The 21,341-nt window shown below is 32.1% G+C and overlaps 1 protein-coding gene across 2 annotated transcripts; it reads left to right on the top strand.

The window, feature by feature from the left end:
• The first annotated feature begins 2,240 nt into the window (after nt 1–2,240).
• Nucleotides 2,241–14,909, top strand: LOC108738689 (elongation of very long chain fatty acids protein AAEL008004). 2 transcript variants are annotated; one of them, XM_018472220.2, is made up of 6 exons: nt 2,241–2,420; nt 8,916–8,990; nt 10,495–10,772; nt 11,653–11,815; nt 11,953–12,089; nt 14,372–14,909. In XM_018472220.2, exons 2-6 carry the CDS (start codon nt 8,930–8,932, stop codon nt 14,570–14,572), a joined length of 840 nt encoding a protein of 279 aa, XP_018327722.1. In that variant the 5' UTR covers nt 2,241–2,420; nt 8,916–8,929; the 3' UTR covers nt 14,573–14,909. The 2 variants fall into 2 exon arrangements, with proteins under 2 accessions (XP_018327722.1, XP_018327721.1); XM_018472219.2 differs by lacking the exon at nt 2,241–2,420 and adding an exon at nt 2,849–2,915.
• The last annotated feature ends 6,432 nt before the right edge of the window (nt 14,910–21,341 follow it).

Genomic DNA, 21,341 nt, shown 5'->3' with positions numbered 1-21,341 from the left:
ACAGTTATCGATAGGTATATCGATGTCGATACATGAAACCCAGTTAAAATTCGATGAAAAATTGAAAAATGTACTTAAAAATAGGTGCTTCTTTTTGATAAAATAAAGTCGGTGGTAGTCGCTTATTTTTGGGTCATCCTGTATACATGAATTTTGTATGAAAAACCCGTAGCCAAAAATAAAGATCGACGTCTCCGATCGTTTTCCTAAAAAACAAATCTCTGATTTTTAAATTAATCTGGTCCAATCCACTGCATATCGAATTTTCACAATATGGCGACGCCTCAAAAAAGGACTGGCGTTTAGAACCAGCCAACTTTTGTTTTATAAAATACCATTAAGATTTACTATTACTTTAGAAAATTAAATATGTTGTTGGTTTGAGTTGCTATAGGATAAACTTTTTCGTTGAAAATAAAGTATGTTTTATAATGCAGCCCGAAGGATTCCATTGAGAGAAGCCTTGGGGTTATTAGCGTTAATCTTGTTATAAATAAGGTAAATTACAAGGATAAATTATGAAATTAAATTATTTTCAGTAAGAGCTTCTCGTATGCCGCAACGCATTATACAAACGTGTAAATAAGTCTCGCTTTTATTAATCAAGCGATTGCGAAATAACGCTTTCAGTTTTGGGTCATCTTTAATTCCGAGTAAGTACACACTTATTTTAGGTGCCTACATGTTTTTCTTTTTCCTGTTTAATTTTGTTTCTGCACATATTTATCAATTAGGAACAAAAGTACCATCCATAATAAACACGTTAAACACATAAACTTGTAAGGTTAATGTAATATTTAAACAACAGTCTAATTAGTAGTTCTTTTGCGTGTCAAAAAATGTAAATTGGATATCGTTATTTCCTAAATTAAACAAAGAAAATCCTTTATAAATTATTAAGAATAAATAGTTTTAATATTCAGCCGTATTCTCATTTTCATTTTCCTATTTATGACTTGTTTTAAACAATTTTCGAGTGTCTTTTCTTTTACACCGATGGATTTATAAAATATTTTGGTTATTAAGCGGTTTAAATGATATATTATCGAATGAAATCGGTCAAAAAGGCATTTTTGTATTGGAAATCACAAAAGAATATTTTAGAAGTAATTGACTATTAACACACATAATTAAATGATGACGAAAACGAACTACCTGCTTATAGTTAGATGATTATTTGTTTGAAAATGTTTGTTGCTTGACAATTTCAAGAAGTTCTTCTTTACCTGCCAAAGTTCAATATTCTAAATTAACAAATTACAGCCGACAAATTTTGGCCAGTGGGTCAATTGTACGAAAAACGAATTTCAAAACTGTCTCTTTTTTAATACAATAGATTACAAGCATGAAATTTTTACTGGATCTATGAGGTCATTAATCATTATTTCAGCCTGATAGCTTTGACTATTTTCCGAGAAAAAGGACAGCGAGAGACAACAGCCTCAACCTGTAGGATTCATCTTTTTTTCATATTGAGGTAGATAACTTCGAAACGTTTATCCACATTTCCCAGATTGTATTTAGACATTTTTCGACAATGACCATTGATTGGTTAAAACAATTTTCCAAAAATGTTTTGTTTAAATAAATCGATCATACAAAAACACAATTTCTTTAGGATTATTAAAAACATACTTTCTTAGGGATTTATGACTTCACTTTATTAACGTTTCCATGCTAGTTGACTTGAAATCAAGTCAAGTACAATCCCAATAGCTACATTTCAAGCATTTGGGAAATCAAATGGTTTTTAAAACTAAGTAGTTGATATAGGTCAAATAGCAAATTTTGCTGTTCAATCATTTCATCGTTGTGTGAGACTGTCACAGTGTTCTGTGTCTCTTCGAAACCTGAATAAGTACTTTTATGAAAATTATCTTCAATTTGCTTGACATTAACTCAAATAAGTAGCAACGACAGAAGGTATGAGCAAGTCAAATATGAATTTTTGGAAAGTTTGATTTTCAATTCAATCAATAAATTTTCAAAAACCTCAAGCTGGTTGAGTTGGTGGATCATTATTCTTTCTTTAAATAATTTTTCATCCTGTTTAGAGATTACTCTTTTAAAAGGATTCCATAAGGTCTTCATAGTCGATCGGTCTCGTGTTCAGGATTTGAGAAACACTCGTCGAATCGATTTGATTGTAATTTCTTTTAGGGGTCTTCCTGCAGTAGGTGAGTGCATATGCTAGCGATAGTATCTGAGACCTTGGCATTCGACTCTTACCATTTCTTCGCGATTGACCGACGGAGACGGTATGAGCACCAGCCAATTCAGCCAATTAACCTGCTTCTTATTCTTCACTTGTGTGACAGTGGTGAAAAACGGGGGTTATCTTGCGTATTATCTCTTTGACTGACTAAAACTACGTAGTGAACCTATTTTGTTTAGTTTTTATTTGTGGAAATTAAAAAAAAGTAAGTACTTACTTTAGAATAATAAAAAGTTAATTGATTACGTGTCGTGAATAATATTTTATTAATGAACATTATACGTAGAAATCTCTTTGAGTTTAATTTCATATTATTTAACTAAAATTTTTAAAATTATGCTGATATTTAAAAGGAAAACGCATCAATAAATACAGAAGTTGAGTTCTTCTTCTGAATAATTACACAATAAAGATTTTAAACAAAGTTAAAGTGAAATTAAACTCTATGTTCATTAATAAGATATTAATCTAAAATAGTTATCGTCTTAAATGATGTCTTCTCTACAACTTTTATTTAACTTAAATTATATGCGCCTGGGTATGTAAATTAAAAAATTATTTACTTATAGAAGTGTTTTCGGTTAAATTGAATCGATTTTGTATTAGGGTCCTGTGACATAATTTCTATGGAAATCAATAAATGACAAAAAAATGTCAAATATAAATAAACATTTACATGTGTCAGTTAAAGACTATTTAAGTAAGTGATTTTGCTTCCATTTCTCGTTTATTTTATTAACTAATTATAAGTAGATAATTGCGAAAATCCGTTCAGAGATTTTTTAATTTTTTTAACTTAAGAAGTACCTAGTTATTGTGTTAATTATCGGACTAAATGTGTGTAATTCAATTAACACTTATTTTTCCATATTAATTCAACAGTAAACTTCTATTTTTAATTTAACGCACGATTGTTACATTTTTTTGAACAGTAAATTGTTCAAAAGAACCTGCTTTAATGTTTTCATTCTGTAATCAGTGTTTTGCCATTCATATTTTTTTGGTATCTGCCATTTTTGACGTACGTACAATATATAGGTAGTGTTATAAATTACTTAATTAATTTACGAATGAGATATATGCCAAAAAAACTATAGGTACTTTTATTAAGTAATACCACTCGAAATTTTCATACAGTTTATTATAACTTCCGGTAACAACTGTTAGGTACAACACGGTTTCAGATTAATAACAAACTACTAGAAAACACAACATTCAGTTCAGGCTTTTATGGCTGTTGTTTACTGTGGAAACTTATTCCGGGTTCAGTCGTGGACTTAACGTTTCGTATCTCATGCTGTCCATCGCAAGGAATCGTCAACTTCTTCAGAATAAAGCTTCTGAAGAAGTTGACAGCATCAGCAGCGAAACGTCAAGTCAAACGAACCTCCCACGTACTAACCCAGAAGAAGTCTCTATATTTGCAAACATTTTGATGTCTCTTTTTCTATATCGTTGAAATCTATTTAATTTAAAATTTTTATCCCAATGTTTTATGTCATAAGATACGAGCCGTTTCAAGCTCTAGTGACTTTTGCTTTAATTCCTATTTTTTGTAACAACAGAGGCATTATTTATTCCTAAGTTAAGATCGTTGTCTCAACACCTGCTATAATAATAAATAACGGCAAAAGTAATATTCGGAAATTCGGCGATCGTATAGAGAATCATTATGACCTCAATAACCCGATCTGCCGCACTCACTGTTACAAGAGCTTACACCTTCCGTTTGGATCTTAAAACTGACCCATTTTTATATTATGAACCAACTTTTACCCACGACCTCGGACGCGTGAAACTATTTCTAATTGTTTATAATAAATATAATCGTTAATACTAATAAGGAATTTGAAAAGTGGCCCAAATCACTTGTATGTGTAAAGTCCCATATAAATTAGTTCAGCCGTTTTAAAGATTATTCCATACAAGATAGCTAGAGAAACAATTTTCAATTTTCGCGTGTAATATTTTAGTATGCAACGGAAGTTCCGCTTTATCACAGCATGCGCAGAAACAGCGCGCAACTGTCAACGGCAGTTGTTACGTATATAATTATTAAAAATCACGTGTAATCGAAATTCGACCACTCTGCATTCACATCAAAATGTACGTACATTTCACGCTTATGCATTAAGTTTTGACATTTTAAAAGAATAACATTATTACAATAAGAACAATTTTTTACGTTCCTACTCGGATGTGCTTGACCCGAGTTCGATTCTCAGCCTATGCAATATCCATTTTTATTTTCTTATTTGGCTCAACGGTAATGTGATACATATATGAGTTTTATTTTGCATACGTCTATTTCACAGCAAGTACCTTATGATATACCTAAAATTGAATCCCTTTCTTTTATAGTGAATATCGGAAAAGAGTAACAAAACTTTGGACATTTTCGTATAAGTAAGAAATTGATTCTTGGCTAGGCACTTGGTGTAACATATTGAATAAGATATAAGAAATGAAACACTTGGTACACTTTTGTTACACGGTTTATTTAGAACAATCTAACAATTATTTGGTTTCTTTGGTTTAGCAGCCGAAACAATTGTTAGTGTTCTAAATAAACCGTGAAACAAAAGTGTACCAAGTGTTATTTCTTATATCTTATTTTCGTATAAGATTTATATGTTGCAAGCAAGTAATCATTCCAGTCAAATACCAATTGCCTAGGAAAATATTATTAGACCAGGCAAATTATTTCAGCCATAATTTCAAAACTAGCTTTTACCCTGCGGCTTCACTCGCGTTGATGTTCTAAATACGTGTTAAAGATCATAGACGACCACATAAAATAATTTTGCTATCCTTCGGGAATAGTATTGTTTTTCTGGATAAATGGTACTCTATGTCCTTTTCTGTACCCATGACAATGTGTGTACAAAATTTCAGGGTAATTGCTTGAGTAATTAAGGCGAGAAATTGTAGCAAACAAACAAACTCACATTGCCATTTATAATATTAATTAGGATATATTCAACTTTTTTGCGGCAGTTTGTGTCTTAGCAACGTAAAAGTAACCGTATTAGCTTCAAAAAACACGTATTTCGATACTGCAAACAGACACTTCAATTTTATTTATAGGTATGCATAGATTTAGATTGTTGCTTGGGCCTCCTCCTTGACTACGTCAATTCTGTTAATATGCGTATAGGTAACAAATACGCAAGTAATATTTTGAAAATGTAAATTATCTTTAAGTTCTTTGTACCTCAGTATATATTTTACATATTTTTATCGACGGCTCTAGTCGATTGTGAATATTCATTAATAGAAACTTGAATTTTTATATTGTGCTTATGGTTGAATGTAGAATTTGCAATATATGTACTATGTATGTTGTATTCAAGCTTAAGTTTATTCTAATATGACATATTGATTATTATTATATCCGGAAATAAAATAACACAAATGCATAAAATTAAAATACAGGGAGTTTTTGAAACAAGTAGCAAGCTAGCAGGAAGTAATAGGGCACCACAAAACTAGAGTAACAAATAAGTAAATGTTTAGTCGTCCGAAAGTCCACCGTTTTCGAGAAAAACTCATTTAAAAGTACAGTCCGGCCCTGCAGGAAAATAGGACATTGCAACGCCGCATTAAATAAGCTGCAGCATCCGTATTGTAGGAGTATTTCTTTTGTTTTTTTTGTGTTTTTATTACCATGTGGAGCTGTACTTTAAACAACAGTATTGCATATTATCAATAATGAACAAAGTAGTTATTTAATTAATTGTTGTCGCAATGGGCGTTTAAAGATTATTATGTGTAGTCGCATAATAGTAAGCTATTGATATTTACTTTAATATGAAAATTCATTTTCAATTTTTTACACACTGTAAACTATCTCAGGTTAATGAAAGAAAATTTGTCACACCCTCGCCGGGAATCGAAAATAGAAAATTAATTTTCATATTAATATTTCCTATTAACAACCACTATTAAAAATGTCAAAGTGTTTCATATTTATGATATTTACTTTAGTAGTCGTTTCACAACCGTCACTGTTTACATTTTTCATCGATGTAGTTGCTTATTTGTTATCGTTATTTCTCTATGAATTTTTTTTACAATATTTTTGTCTCTTAACCAAGCTACTTTACTCACTATTGCACCTAATTAATCCCCCCCCTCAATGCTTGCTACTTACTTACTTACACCCTGTATTGTTTTTAAATTGTATTTCATAAAGGTATTTCATTTTTGTCAGAGAACTAACTTATGGTATTAATTTACCGGTAATTTACCACAACGAACTTTACTAAGAAGTTTGATCGCTTATCATGTGGGTATTATCAACTAAATTGATTTATTGAAGGCGGTTTTCAGGGTTTTTACAAAATTTGCAAGGTATGAGGGCCAAGAATTCGATTTTACCTGGTCTCATTTTTGAGAAAAACTGGGAGGCCTGTTTTCATTCGTTAATAGAATAATTCTAAATTAACTAAGACCAATTTCGGTAAATGTCTAGATGATGGCCCCCACCCCCGAAGGGGTGGGGTGGGATCGAAAGAGGAGGTCTCCCCTACCACTCTACCATAAAAAGTTCATGGCGGTCTCACCCCCATAAAAGGTTATAGGGGTTAGATGGGGGTCGGGTAGGGGGGATCGAAAGAGGGTAGTCACCTGAGTAAACCCCATAAACAATTTGCGGCGGTCTCACCCCACATAAAAAGTTGATTATTTTGTCAATTTTCATACACTGTAATTCAAATAAAATTCAATAAAAAAAATATTTTCAAGCGGGTGGAGGTGGGGGATGGAAAGAGGGTGGTCACTTGAACAAAACCCGATAACCTAACCTAACCTACCCTATTGATAAAGATATTTAAATAATGTTTTATATAACTTTCTCAATATTTTTATGTATTTTTCATTAGTTTTACCTTTAAATATTGTTTAAGAATGACTATATAAATATTTACATGCCTAGAAATGTATAAAAGTTGGCATATTTATTAACTTTGAACTCCCATAACTTTTTATGGGGGTGAGACCGCCACGAACTTTTTATGGTACAGTGGTGGGGGAGAACTCCTCTTTCGATCCACCCACCCCCAACCCTTTCGGGTAGACCTAGACCCCAATTTCAAAGGGTACAGGGGAACCAGTGTATCTTCATTGTAGAATTAGGAACCTCATCACTATTATTGTTATACTTAATTCTATTAAAAATATGTATCTCTATTATTAATATCATCTACTGTTGCCTTCTACATTATTATTTTATCTAAAATCAATCAATTCGTTAACCCAAATAAATGCATCTAACATGTATTTATTTAAAGAAGGACCTGACTACGCATGATGTGTGTTATAAAAAATTGGATACTGAACTTGTATTGATAATTAATAACATCTTGCCAGTGTATACAAATTAACTTTCCATTCTGCTTATTGTGCTAAATGAAACCTAACAAAAGTTGTTTTGATTAATCAGGTGAAATCTGACACCAACAATAGGATAATAAACGCAAAAATCTTCTTCTGTGAATGCATAATGACCTAGTTTTAATATATATGTATCTATATCTATTATCTGTGTATGTATTTGTGTATATGCAGTAGTGTTGCACGAACATTTACAACGAAAGTATTACAAAAGAAAATCCCATCAACCTTGAAGCAATTTCCTTATTATGAATAACCATGTTATTTTATTATAAACCATTTATGGTTATTCAAACACTTTTTTTTATATAATAACATTAACCATTGACTTCATAGAAAATAAATAAATAATTAATGCATAAAAATGATAGCTATCTACTGATTAACCTGTCCGAATAAAGTTGCTGATTCAATAATGTTTCAAATAAATATGTGCAAATCGTCTCTTTGAAACAATCTAATATGTCTTCTTTAATTGTTTATTTTTGTCTTTCCAATGCAATGCTTTTCTGATTCGAGTCGAACAGTTCAATCAATGTGAGCAAGTGGGAAAAATTATTCGGATTACATTTTTGTAATAAGCAATTTTGTTTGAAAGACACTCCTGAATACAACGATATAGGTTCCTAGCCGGTAACCCGATTGGATACAGTTTAAATAAGTGGCAAAAAACAACTTTTTTGTCATGAAATAGGGAAGAAATGGCCTCTTTTCAGCCGTGTTTTAGTCGGGATTTTTTGAAGCATGAATATATATTATATACGTGAAAATCGCTATTTTCTATACTTCAAAAAGTTATTAAAAATATGGTAACAAAATTTCTTAAAAAAAATTAATCTGAATAATTTTCCCACTCACCCGCCCATATTGCCAATACTATAAAGGTTAGAGCGGAGTGACTTGTTAACGTTTCGCTAGCATCAATAGCGACTTCTTCACAGATCGATCCATCTCCGATGCTGGATGTAAAAATTCTGACTTTTTAAAATTAATCTAACAATAAATTTGGTAACCCTAATTTACCTAAACCATACGTAACATTTCTAAGTATATGTGGGTCATCTACCTTGACTTATGTAAATTCGGCACAATTGCATTGTTTTCCAAAGTCAATTGAAAATTGGTACACGCGACCAATTTTTCACCAAATTATGCTCTTCAATCTCCCTAATTACGTATAAAACGATGTCACCTACATTTTCGATAGCCATTTGTTTATAAGACATCTATTCAGCTAGATGTCTTTCCGTTAAGAACACCACAATTAATTATTGATTAATTCTGTCATAACTGTGGGGTGTTTCAGGTACCTACCCAAAAATGGCTAACTTAATGCATATGGTTGTTGAAAACTACAACGAAGTGTTGGAATCCAAAAAAGGTAAGAATAATTTCTGACATTTTGTACAAGATATGTACTTGGTTCAAGTATCACCACTCTAATTTTACGTTTTATGCTGTACGTCAACCCGAATTGTTTTTGAATTATTTTGTTTTTATTCATATCAGTCATTCCTTTAAATAAGTTTGACTACTGCTTGATTTACACCCTTCTTGCTTTTATAATTTGTCCTATCTATTTTGTCACTACTTATCATAATATAATAAGATACGGGGTGTTTCTTCGGAATCACTTGCACGCTTCATTTGAAACGAAAATTGTCTTTTTTCTTTTGTGAAAACGTCCTGTTTTGAGATTTTTAAATATTTTATGGTTTTTGTTCATGTTATCCAACTTTTTGGCAATATAAAAAGGTTTACAGTCCTTTAACTACATATACTACAGAAAATATAACTGGACCACCCTGTTATACATTAAATTTTCAAGCTTATGAATCTAACCAACATCAATAAAACTGTTACATTTTTGAAAAATTGCTCATTTATTAACGTAATTGTTCAATGTAGTTCATTATTTATTAATTAAACGTTTATTTAATTGAAATATTTATGCTCATTGTCTCGAATAGCGAATTCCAAATTGAAAGGCAGACACATTTGTAAATTGACTAGCTTCTAGTTGCTACTTCGTTCGGTCGGATTTTAGATGTAATCTTTTTGGTTAGGTAATTCTTAACGGATTTATCGGACTTATCCTTTTTTTAGCGTATAATACGGAGAACAAAAGACTAAAATAAAATACTATGTTTAAATCCGTGTCAAAAATCATCGACGATCATATAAAACCAAGTTTTTTATTTCTTAGAAACAATGTTTTTATTCAGTTATTCGTGTTGTAGGATTTCGATATTTCCGGCTCTAAATAAAATACACATTTTGTCCGTAGCAAGAAAGATACGGTAATTCATACTAAAACGAACTGTTTTTAGCTTTTATAGTTTAGATGTTATTTGGTCTCATTCAAACAACTGAAGTCTTGTTTTTTTTTTAGAAACAGTTAAATATCTCAAAAACTAGTAGAGATAGGTATAGGGAACTGTTAACAAAGTCGACTTAAAGTTAAACAAAGAAACCAAAAATGTAAAAATTTACAGGATATCTCATTTAAAATAACACCCTGTATGACTGAAAAAATTTCTGTATATACTCCATATCATTCCGGACAACTTATATAAAACCGGTTTTTTTATGATAGGTATATAATAACAGAGTTTTGGACAAAACCGCCTTAGGTGAAACACCCTGTATAAATCCAAAATGACATATAAGTAAGATCAACTGTTTTTGAATTTTGCCCTAATTTAAACTAAACTGTGCTGTGTGTTGAAACTACTTGAAATTGATCATTCTTGTCAGTAAATATTCATTTTAAAATTGCTCATTTATCGCGCTATATTTCATGGTGGTGGTGGTGGTGACTGTACGTAATATTTCTTTAATTATTTATTATATAATTATTTATCCTTCGTGATTTTACATTGCAGACCCTCTCGTTGACTCATGGTGGACTATGCAATCTCCGTTCCCTGTTATGGGAATATTAGCTCTGTATCTGTTTTTCGTACTAAAACTGGGTCCTCAGATAATGTCCAAGCGCAAGCCATATGAACTAAAAACCGTCTTAATTGCCTACAACGCTTATCAAGTCATCTTTAGTATTTGGCTTTGCTGTCAAGCTTTCAAGATTGATAACGTTTTTCGTTTCCTCTTTAGCAGCAGTTTTTGCAAAAATCCTTCCGAAAATATGGAATATAAACAAGCGGTAAGAATTTTTCTATCTTAATAAATGCCAAAATATTTGAGGGCAACTGCGAGTTTTGAGGTCGATATTTAATAAAACAAAAGAATGTCAGTAATGAAAAATTCAAATAAGTTAATGTATAAATATCATATCTAATTCTAGCGGAAGTTTCGTTTTTTATTTACCGTCTTGATGCTTGATCGTTATTATTTTAATCTGGTTTGTGACGCCTGAAATATATCATCAAAACGCTAAAATAGAAGTGACGTTTGGAAAAAATAAACTTATTCATATTCTATCTCCTATATTCTTACAGTTTTTCATTATAGATTAATGCAGAAATACTTGATTGTAGTAGTATTATAAATTATTTATGATGTCCCTTTCGCAAATCAACATAACTGAATATTCTCAATCATTACTAATTACGTTACCATAGGTAAATTTTTGGATTAAATAGAAACTAAGATGAAAAATTTGAAATTAATTCTGAGAAAGAAAAAGAAAGCATTAGTGCCTAATAGCAATAGTGGCAATAATAGAGTTGCTTATTAATGAAAAAATTATTTCTAATTTAATATACAACTGTATTTGTTGATAACTTCAAGCATTTTACATTAAAATCCAAATGGAATCTCCTTATACATGTAGCTTATATATGTTTTGAATATTCTTTCATGTTTTTATTATACGTATAATAATTTTGTATGATGTAGTGANGTAAAAAAGTCGTCGACAACGGGTGTTTCCACCAGAATTGAGTCACTATTTCTTGGTATATATGTTTCAAATTATAATTCAACTTGACTCGACTATGGTGGCAACTAAGTCGTTGTAATTTGAATTTGTGGTTAGTGTTTTTAATTTTATTTAGATGGTATTCACTTTTTTATTATTTTAGCTTTCGACCGGCGCATGGTGGTACTTTTTTTCAAAAGTGGTTGAACTTCTGGACACCGTATTCTTTGTATTAAGGAAAAAACAAAATCAAGTCACATTCCTCCACGTATATCATCATTCCTGCACAATGTTCTTTTCATGGTGTTATTTAAAGTTTTTGCCAGGTAAGTTACCCAATAGTCAATATCATTAATTTTAAATCAGAAAACCTTTTTGCTAAAACTTGAGGATATCTGTTTAAATAAAATAACAGTCGAACATGTTAACATAAAATAAGTGTTAATTGAAATATTTATCGTAGGAGAACAAGGAATTGTAATAGGATTTTTGAACTCGTTCGTTCATGTCATAATGTACGCTTACTATCTAATCGCTGCTCTTGGCCCAAAATACCAAAAATACCTTTGGTGGAAGAAGTACATGACATGGATACAGTTGGTAAGTTACGAACTTGGACTTTTCATCATCATAAGGTCATCAGTCCTAACACTGGTTGGACATGTACCTCCACTCTTTCCTATCCTGAGCTAAACCCCGCATTCCCCTAAAACTAGAACAGCCCACATTCTTAACTATTTGCGAAGAGTAATCTAATCTAGGTCTACCTCTACCCCTCCTCACTCCTGTTTCTCTAATGTCTCTGACTAGACCTTCATGCCTCAGAAGGTGTCCTACCAACCTATCTCGCCTATTTTTTATTGACTTCCATAGAGTCCTCTGTTCTCCTATTCTTTCTAATACCTCTTCATTTCTAACCTTTTCTACCCACGTTATCGTCATCATTCGCCTATAACACCACATTTCGAACGCTTCTAACCTTTTCTTTTCCGCCGCGCCCACTGTCCATGTTTCGCATCCGTACAACGCCGTGCTCCAAACATACACCTTTAACAACCTTTTTCGAATTTCTAATTTAACCGTTCGCGAGCATAGAAGTGACTTCTTTTTATTAAAGGCGACACGACCCTGCGCTATCCTCTGCTTTATATCCCTACTACTCCTTCCGTCCTGACTTATCTGACTTCCTAAGTATCTAAAATCAGCCACTTCTTCTAATTTTTCGTCTCCTATCTTTATATTCGCTCTTTCCCTACTTTTTCATCCCTTGCATATCAGTATTTTAGTTTTACTTTGGACTTTTAGTCACTATTTATTACATAATGGTGAATATGTACACAAAGTAAAAGAACTTTTCACCCTTCACAAGTGAACGCTACAAACTAGCGGAAACATTTGCGAAATTTATGATTCTTGACAATATTTCGTACTTTCAGGCATGTTCCTCAACGTTCTTATCAAAAGTCTTATAGACTATATGAGGTCTGTTCAAAAAGTATCGCGAATTTTGTGTTTGTTCAGCTCCTCCTTCGATGCAGTCTTTATCTCCTCAATCGTAACGTAGCGTCGTCCTTTCATGGGCCTCTTCAATTTCGGGAATAAGTCACAGGGGGTCAACCTTGGGAATATAGTGACTGCAGCGTTATTGGTGTTTTGTTTTTGACCACAAATTCATGCACAAGCAACGATGTGTTAGGAGGAGCGATATCATGGTGCAAAAGTCAATTTCTGTTATTCCCAATTTGGGCGTTTCAGGCGGATTAATTAGGTAATATTCCTTAGTGACCGTTCTACCCTGTGGCAAGAACTCCTGCAATCGAAGGAAATTGTAAGCAAAACCTTCACATTCGACCTAACTTGGCGCGCTTTTTTCGGTCTTGGCTTGTGCGGCAGCTTCAATTGGGATGATTAAGCTTTGGTTTCCAAGTCATAATCATAAATTCATGATTCGTCACCAGTTATGACCCTCTGGAGCAAATTTGAGTCGTCGCGAACAGAGCCCAACAGCTTTTGGTACGATTTTCGCGGCAACCTGTCTCATGCCCAAATCATTGGTAAAAATCTAATGGCAGGAACGAATCGATATGTTTAGGTCCTCAGCAATTTCTCTAACAATGATTCGACGATTGGCCAATACTATTTTCTTCACTGCATCACTGTTGACGTGTTCAGGCGTCCGGCACGCTCTTCGTCGTTCACATCTTCTCAGCCCCCTGAGAACATTTTGTATCACTGATAAAAGTTGCTTCGGTCCAAAGCAACTTCACCATATGCCACATACGCACTTAATTTTGTCTTTCACACAAAATTTTATAGAGATGCTTTGATCCGTTTTTTGGAATAGGCAAAAATCGAAGACGAGCCAAAACACGTGCAAGAAAAGCAGCTGTCAAAAATTAGCTGAACATTCAACATGGCCGAACTTGTCAGTATAACTGAGAGACATGAGTACCAACATAACACCACAAAAAAATTGAAAATCGAATATACGTAAACCGCAGAAATTCAACATTCGCAATACTTTTTGAAGAAACCTCGTAGAACAGATATTGAGTTCGTAGAGTTTCACTCATGTCAGTGGTCTTCAAAACACAATTGTAATTGAAAGTGGAAAAATTAGGAAATACATTGACTAGATGTGTCGCTTTGAAAGTGGAAAATGCGCATGTGCGAATTATAAAAGAAATATCAGATTCGATGCACAATCGCTTATCGCGCAGAGACTCTTGCGTTCTCTATCGTTTTTATTCATGACAGTTTTGAGACCCATGTGCTTCGAGTTAAATTTTTGCCCCTATGACAGCTCTTATTTTAAAGTACCTACAAATATATATATATCTTACAATTCTCTTTTACTTGACTGCATTTTTTTCTTTTTTCAGACTCAGTTCTGCATAATGTTGGTTTACTTGATTTACCTGATTGCAATGGACTGCAAACTACCAAAAGCTTTGACATTCTTCTTTGTGGCCAACGTCACTATATTCCTGTTTCTTTTCTCAGATTTTTACAGAAAAGCTTACAAAAAACCTACCAAAGTTGCTGCCAACACAACGCAATCATACTATCTCAAAACCGAATAAGACTTTTACTGTTACGTTACTAGCGATAAGTTAATGATAATAAAAACTGACAGAGATTACTATAACACTACATATTGGAACTAATAAAGGAAATGTGTAAGACAACGTGATAATGGGACTATTGGCAGTTTTAACTGAAATTTAAAATCAACTTAATGTTTTGGAAATTTACTAACAGCTGTTGATTCAAAACAGTTTTTTCCAGTTATTACTCTCAAAGATTTAATTTTAATGTTATTAAGTGATGTCTTTAATAGTAGGAGTGGTCTGTCTCTTGAAAAAGAGTTTTGTATTTATATTATTTATTTTAATTAATTAATAAATTATGCCATATTAATTTAATGACTTTTATTTAAAATCGTTATTATACTACAGTTGTAGGACATACGACAATAAATAATACAAAAAAATTAATACAACTATTGTATAAACAATTCATTTAAAAATAATTATACAAAGCAGAGGAAGACAGTGCAAGGAAGCATTTCTTTCAAATTTCATTGTAGGATTGAGATTTAGGAGACATACCTACAGGTAAGACAAAATATTTACCGAACATGGAAATTACACATTTCTTTATCGGCATTTTTTATTTTCATGTAATACGAACGAAAATGCATGTTTGTTATATTTAATGGATTTATAAATATTATTTATTACTTATATTGAAAAGTAGCTGAAGATGTTTTTTCGAATTTCCCTAAACCACATTTTTCAAAAGGTGATGCTGCCCTTTAATGGATGCATGTGATCGAATATCCTTATATAATAGGTAATTGCCCTTTGAAAAAGCTAATTTTCGTTTTATTGTTGTAACTACACAACTGATACTTTTCAACACTTTAAAACGATTAACTTTCATTTTAACATTTCCAGATATTACTTTACTTGATTACTAAAACATTCAAACAGTTGCTTTAGAATTAACAAAACGATCAAACTGAAAAAACACCCGTGTTTTATTTTTTATTAATTTGTGTTCACAGAAACTGTATTTTTATAATCAATATGCTTTTAAAGATATTCTTCAATTTAATCGGTGATTAATCAATACTGTCTGTGGCGTGCTGATGATATCTAATAGGGTTAAAATTGCGATTTGGCAATTTCACTAAGTGACTGACCAAGAGCTTATTCTGTTTTTATATGTTCTTTTTTTTTTAATAATATGACAATAATATTTTAAAGTTGACTTAAATTATTTCGAAATTAATTAATTTTTATTAGTTACAGCGACATGACTTTATCATAGTGCCTTTTTTATAGGTATTAGGCCTAACACATTCAAGTTTAAAAGTTCGTTTTAATATAACCCTTCAGTCATTTTTTCTACTTTCGAATTCGAATGATGTTTTTTATTATGCGAATATCGATAATTTCTGTTTGTTACATAATAAACCTATGACAGAAATTGACCCTGTTCCAGATAGTCTTAGATACCACATTACCGAATTGATTTTAAACAAAACGTCGATATCCCTTTGTTACACAATTTCGATTCAAAAGCAATAAAAAGCCTTATCAGGGCTCAAGTCAACTAAAGAAAATTTTATCAAAGGTATAAGTTGAATTTCCAAAATTCAACAAGTTGGATATTTTGGTATGAAAGTTGAGATCAAGTATCTTCTTCCTTTGTGTTTAATGGCAAATAAAAGAAAGAAAATCTTATCAAAGCGAAATGAAAAAGGTAATAATAAGTTCCGTTTTCTAAGGATCTCTAAGGATATCAAAATTATTTAAATTTGATATATACTTCTAGTAAGCTTTGGAATTACGACATAATGCAATAAAAGAAGAAAACTAAAAACAAATGAATTGTACCTAACAAAATACTTGAGCCTTCCTTTATATGAATAATTTTCTTAATTCATCGTTATTTGTTTATTTAAATATCATTTTGGCCTGAATGTCTAAAGATATAAAGGTTGAAAATTCCCTAAAATTCTTCACTATTCTCGCGTTTTAATATTTAAGGGTAAAAATGAGTTCCATTTCTTAACTTGATTGGGAATTCAAGAGTTCTCGGTAAATTTGAACATTTAGCGGTAAAGTTTACTCTTTTTTTCATGTTAGTACTCTAACATAATCTTCATATAATTACATTTATTCCGATATCAGAAAAGAAATATTTAAGTAGGTACAATGTTTTGTTTTATTTTGTAGAACATTTTTATTTTAGTTCAACGCCAGTAAATGTTCTACTATTTTGAAGGATCAGATTAGAAGAAAAGTAATAAATCTCTGCACTTACGATTAATTCTGTTTATCACTTTAATTGACTAATTAAAAAAACGTGATTATTGATTACGTACTTAAGAAAACACAACCATTTGAGTACTTAATCTACAAAGAGTTGTTTTGTTAGTACAAGAATCCGTATATTAGCATTACATTATTACCTTAATATTCTAATTAAATTAATTTGAGCGCTTAATTCAATAACTAGCTTATAGGTACATTGAATAAAACACTATGCATCTATGCTATCTGATACTTACAAAACTTTACGAATTAATTGAATACCTGTGAACAAAGGCGTTTTAATTAAAATATGACCTAGTTATCCCATCAAACACTCTACGTGGATTACAGAGAAACAACAACTAAATAAATTGAGATGCAATATTAAAAACTAAGTTTTCGTAAGCGCAATCAATCCAATCAACTTTAATGAAAAAAACCTTTACTGATAATGAATTTTAAATAATTAACATGCCTCCATCTTTATACACTTAAATCCCTAATACCGTAAGAAGAATTGACTTATTCAGAGACAATGCTCCCCTATTAGTTAGCTTCATATTAAAATTGGTATACCCTAGACAAAAATTTTCAGTCTCTCAGAGTCTTTCAGCGTCTCTGAGAGGGTCTCTCACAGTCTTTCACAGTCTCTCAGTTATTGGCTAGGTGTATCCATGGATCTCTCACAGTCTCTGTATGAGAGACTCGAACGATAAAATTGTTAATTCAGAGATTCGAGTCTCTCACAGAGAAACTGAATGAATAAAATTGAAAAATTGAGCGACTCGAGTCTCTCGTTCAGAGACGCTAAACAGTCTTTTTGACAGTCTCTCTCAGCGACACCAGAGAGACTCGATGAGAGACGGAGACTCGAGTCTCGCTTTCAGAGACTATGAGAGACTGAACATTTTTATCTCGGGTACCCATAAGTACTTATTTTATAATAGTAATGCTAAGCAATTAACTAAAAGCAGAAGAAGATATTTTATAACACAAAAAATCCATACTAAAAAAAAAAGAAAAAGGACATAATATTCTATCTGTAAACCATTTTGTTTTATAAATATACGTACCTATTAATATAACCTTTGAAATTTCTTAAATTACAATGAAACAATTAATTGAACAGCATTTTAAAAGTTGTGATGTTTTTCACACAAAGCTGTTAGAAATGGTCTACTTTCCCTGCCTGTAAAATCTAAAAGCCTTATAATTGGCAGTGCTTATTAAGAATTATATACGCAGTTTTACCAACTTTGCGAATGGGCATTTCTTATTGTTGGCGGCACAAACGACTTTCTCGCTTTTTTTTTTTTTTTTCAAGGAATTAGGCACTGCATAGAAATTTACAGATTCAGATCTATATTTTCCCATCTATACATAAAAATTAATAATCAAATTGTTCTAAATACAGCAGATATTTGCGAAACTATTAGTAATGCTACAGGTATCAAGCTACATCTTTCCGATTCAAATTTCAAATAGCTAAAAACGTCAGCCTTGAATGGTTTGTACCTGTTCCAAAAAAACAAAGCATTTTTATCGTTTATATTTTAAATATAGGAATATATTGGGTTAACTACCAGAAAAAGAACTACTTAAAAAGGCGTGGTCTCTAATTGTACATCCCTACTTAAAACATCAGGCGTAGTGAAATGTTAAAATATCAATTTTATGATTTTCTAAATATCACCAGAGTGCTCTTTGATCGCCTCGAGTTACATATTTATACATTTTTTTGATATTAAAAGTATGATATTTACTTCTAAAAGAATAGGAAATTATTTTTCAATTGACAATTTTTTTAAATTTAATAAAATCTACCTTAAACCTCTCTATGTTGCTGGTTTCGCGAAAAGCGTTAAAAAATTTGATTTCATTTATCAGATGCTTTTGATTTGGCAAAATACATATTCTACAAAAGAAAAAAGAAAACTGATTCACATAATGCCTTTTAGGCACAGTTCTTGATCCGGTTGTGTTTAAGATATATAAGTAATCCTTAATTCATCCACATCCCCTTTATATGTGTATAATTACCTACATATAAAAATAAAAGTAGGCCGGGTAAAACGTTTAGGTATAAAACCTTACCCCGTTTTAATTTTAGTTTAACTTACACAAACTTATTAGAAAATTGTATTCATTAATAATCTACATTCAAACGATAATAATTATATGTAAAGCAGAAACGTCTTTTTAGCGAATTATATTAATTAAATATGATCAAGAGCTGGGTTAGGTTAGGATGTAGGGTTGAGACTATTTTTTTTTAAAGTTAGGTCATTATTCTGGAATTTTATTAGTTTGAAAAACTTCGAAACATATTTCTATGAAGAAAACAGAAAGGTAATACCTACCTGCAAATAACTAACAAACAGAAAAAATTAAATAAACAGGTATAATAAAAAAAAAAATAACTGTCATAGCCGCTTAAATACGCTCTAATTGATTTAAATCGCCAAAAAATTATCATCAAAATTTCCAAATGGTCTATTTTTTCTAAATTTCCAAGTGTGTCATTGTTTGATTTGAAGTATATATACGTTAAAAAATGCATTCGTATCCTAACCCTCCTTGCACATTACACGTTTTTGCCCGTGCGGGAATAAATCGTACGGGCAAATATTTTTAGTCTCCTATGAAGAGTATGGAGGTCTTTCACATTGTACGGTTACGGCACGGACACGATTTTTGATCGCGTTGCAGCCGTCCAGTGCCACTACATTTGAACGGTAGCCGTATCGTATCTTCGCTTAGTGGACTACGTGGCCAAATGCACCCTTTCATACTAGACGGTTTCAATCGTGCGGGAACCTGTCTACTACTACCATTTAATTCGCGTTGTTTACAGTTTACAGTTGTTTCTTTTGCGGTTTAATATACCTTCAAAAAATAGCTTTTCAATAATTTCCAGCAGACAGACGGACAGACCGTCAAACTGACTGACGGTTTTTGGAAAACAAATATGTATTTCGTGGTTTAGAGATTCTACAACGTGAAAATAAGCAATGATCTCGGAGGATGATTCTTTTTAAGATAACAATACCTCCCTCTGCAAGGGAAGTAAAAGCAGTCGGTGTTAAAGACACTTATTACCTTAAAGTTATAGCTAGCATTTCAATAAGTTGTACACAATTTCTAAATTGTGTGTTTTGCCGTCGAAGGACATTCTGCAATTTGCCGTGCAGTTCGTCAAAGGAGTCAACTGACATACGAAAGTAGTTGAAAAACTTCCGTTCATCATTTCTCAGGTCTTCAAACAAGGTATAGAATAACCCCATTTCCTCACGTTTCTGATTAATAGGATGCACCCAATGAAGGCGCTCACGCCTTTGTCTTTTTAGATACAATAACCGAGCTATAATTTGCCCCCGATTCATAGTCACTGTACAATACTTTCCTCAGAAATGGTGACAACGAGCATATGTATCTGAATAATGTTTTTGTACGGTTACAAATCGTGTGATTTCTACGTTTAAAATCGTACAGTGTGAAAGCAACTGCACCACGATATAAACTCGTACGACTTTTGATCGTGCGGGCGAAAACGTGTAATGTGCAACCAGCGTAAAGGATCCCGCACATTAGACCGACAGGTCACGCAACGGAACCTGTCGGCTCCGGTTTACTCACCGCCTACTGAACCGTTCATTATTATCACCCCTACACCGGTAGTCTCGTATCGAACACATCATCAGAAACAAAATAAAGACAGTTAACTAATCAGAGGAAGACATTTTTGTAATAGTAAGTGCTTTGGAGGAAGAACAGGTAAAAAAAAATTAATTCTCCTCATTAATAAGAAAAGTTTTAGTTTCAATAGTTTTAAAGTCTTAAATATTGTAATTGTGCGTTTGCATTATATTAATCAATTTCCTTCATCCATTTCAAGAACTGTTCAACCTACCTACGTACTATTTCAACAATGAAACTGGATCATACTGAAAGAAATACTGTTGATACTGATATCGAAATTTATCAACTGTTGCCTGTTTCACACATTGGCAACGGTTAGGATTTAAGCTTGTCACCCACTTCTCCGGTGGAAATAAACCAGCAATTTTTAGTCTGCTGTGAAAGATACTTTTGTTAGTTTATTTTACTTGCAGGAGTGACAGATTCACCATATCTGAAAGCAGCAGTTCTGATGAGGAAGATGAAGAAATAGTATTGACCTCATTATTTTTGACAAAAGAAGAAGAAAGTAAAAAGAAGAGAAAGAGGATCTCATTAATAAAAAAGGGGGAATCTTAGAGAGTTCCAACATCTGTGTAAATAAGAAGAGAAGAAATTTTTCAATGTTTAAGAATGTGATCTAATAAATTTTCAAAACTCCTTCTGATACAGTTCTTTGCCGGGAAAAATCGGAGGCCGACAATCTGTTCCGTTGACGGGACGGACCGGACATGTGTGTGATAACCTTAATAATGCGGAGCAGACTTCTAAAATTGCAACTAGTTCTAGTAAATCTCAGTACCTACTAATAAACAGTGACGAAACTAGCGTTAGTAACGCCCAAGGTGCA

Source organism: Agrilus planipennis, unplaced genomic scaffold (assembly GCF_000699045.2).
Source record: "Agrilus planipennis isolate EAB-ADULT unplaced genomic scaffold, Apla_2.0 scaffold121, whole genome shotgun sequence".
Classification (NCBI taxonomy): Eukaryota; Metazoa; Arthropoda; class Insecta; order Coleoptera; family Buprestidae; genus Agrilus; species Agrilus planipennis.
This window is presented reverse-complemented; position numbering and strand designations above follow the sequence as displayed.

Excerpts from the sequence above, each read along its gene's own strand:
- LOC108738689 (XM_018472219.2), top strand. The coding sequence starts at position 2,867 with ATGTCAAATATAAATAAACATTTACATGTGTCAGTTAAAGACTATTTA. Across the intron at positions 8,991-10,494 it reads AGTGTTGGAATCCAAAAAAG|ACCCTCTCGTTGACTCATGG; the intron begins GTAAGAATAATT and ends TTTACATTGCAG. Across the intron at positions 11,816-11,952 it reads TTATTTAAAGTTTTTGCCAG|GAGAACAAGGAATTGTAATA; the intron begins GTAAGTTACCCA and ends TATTTATCGTAG.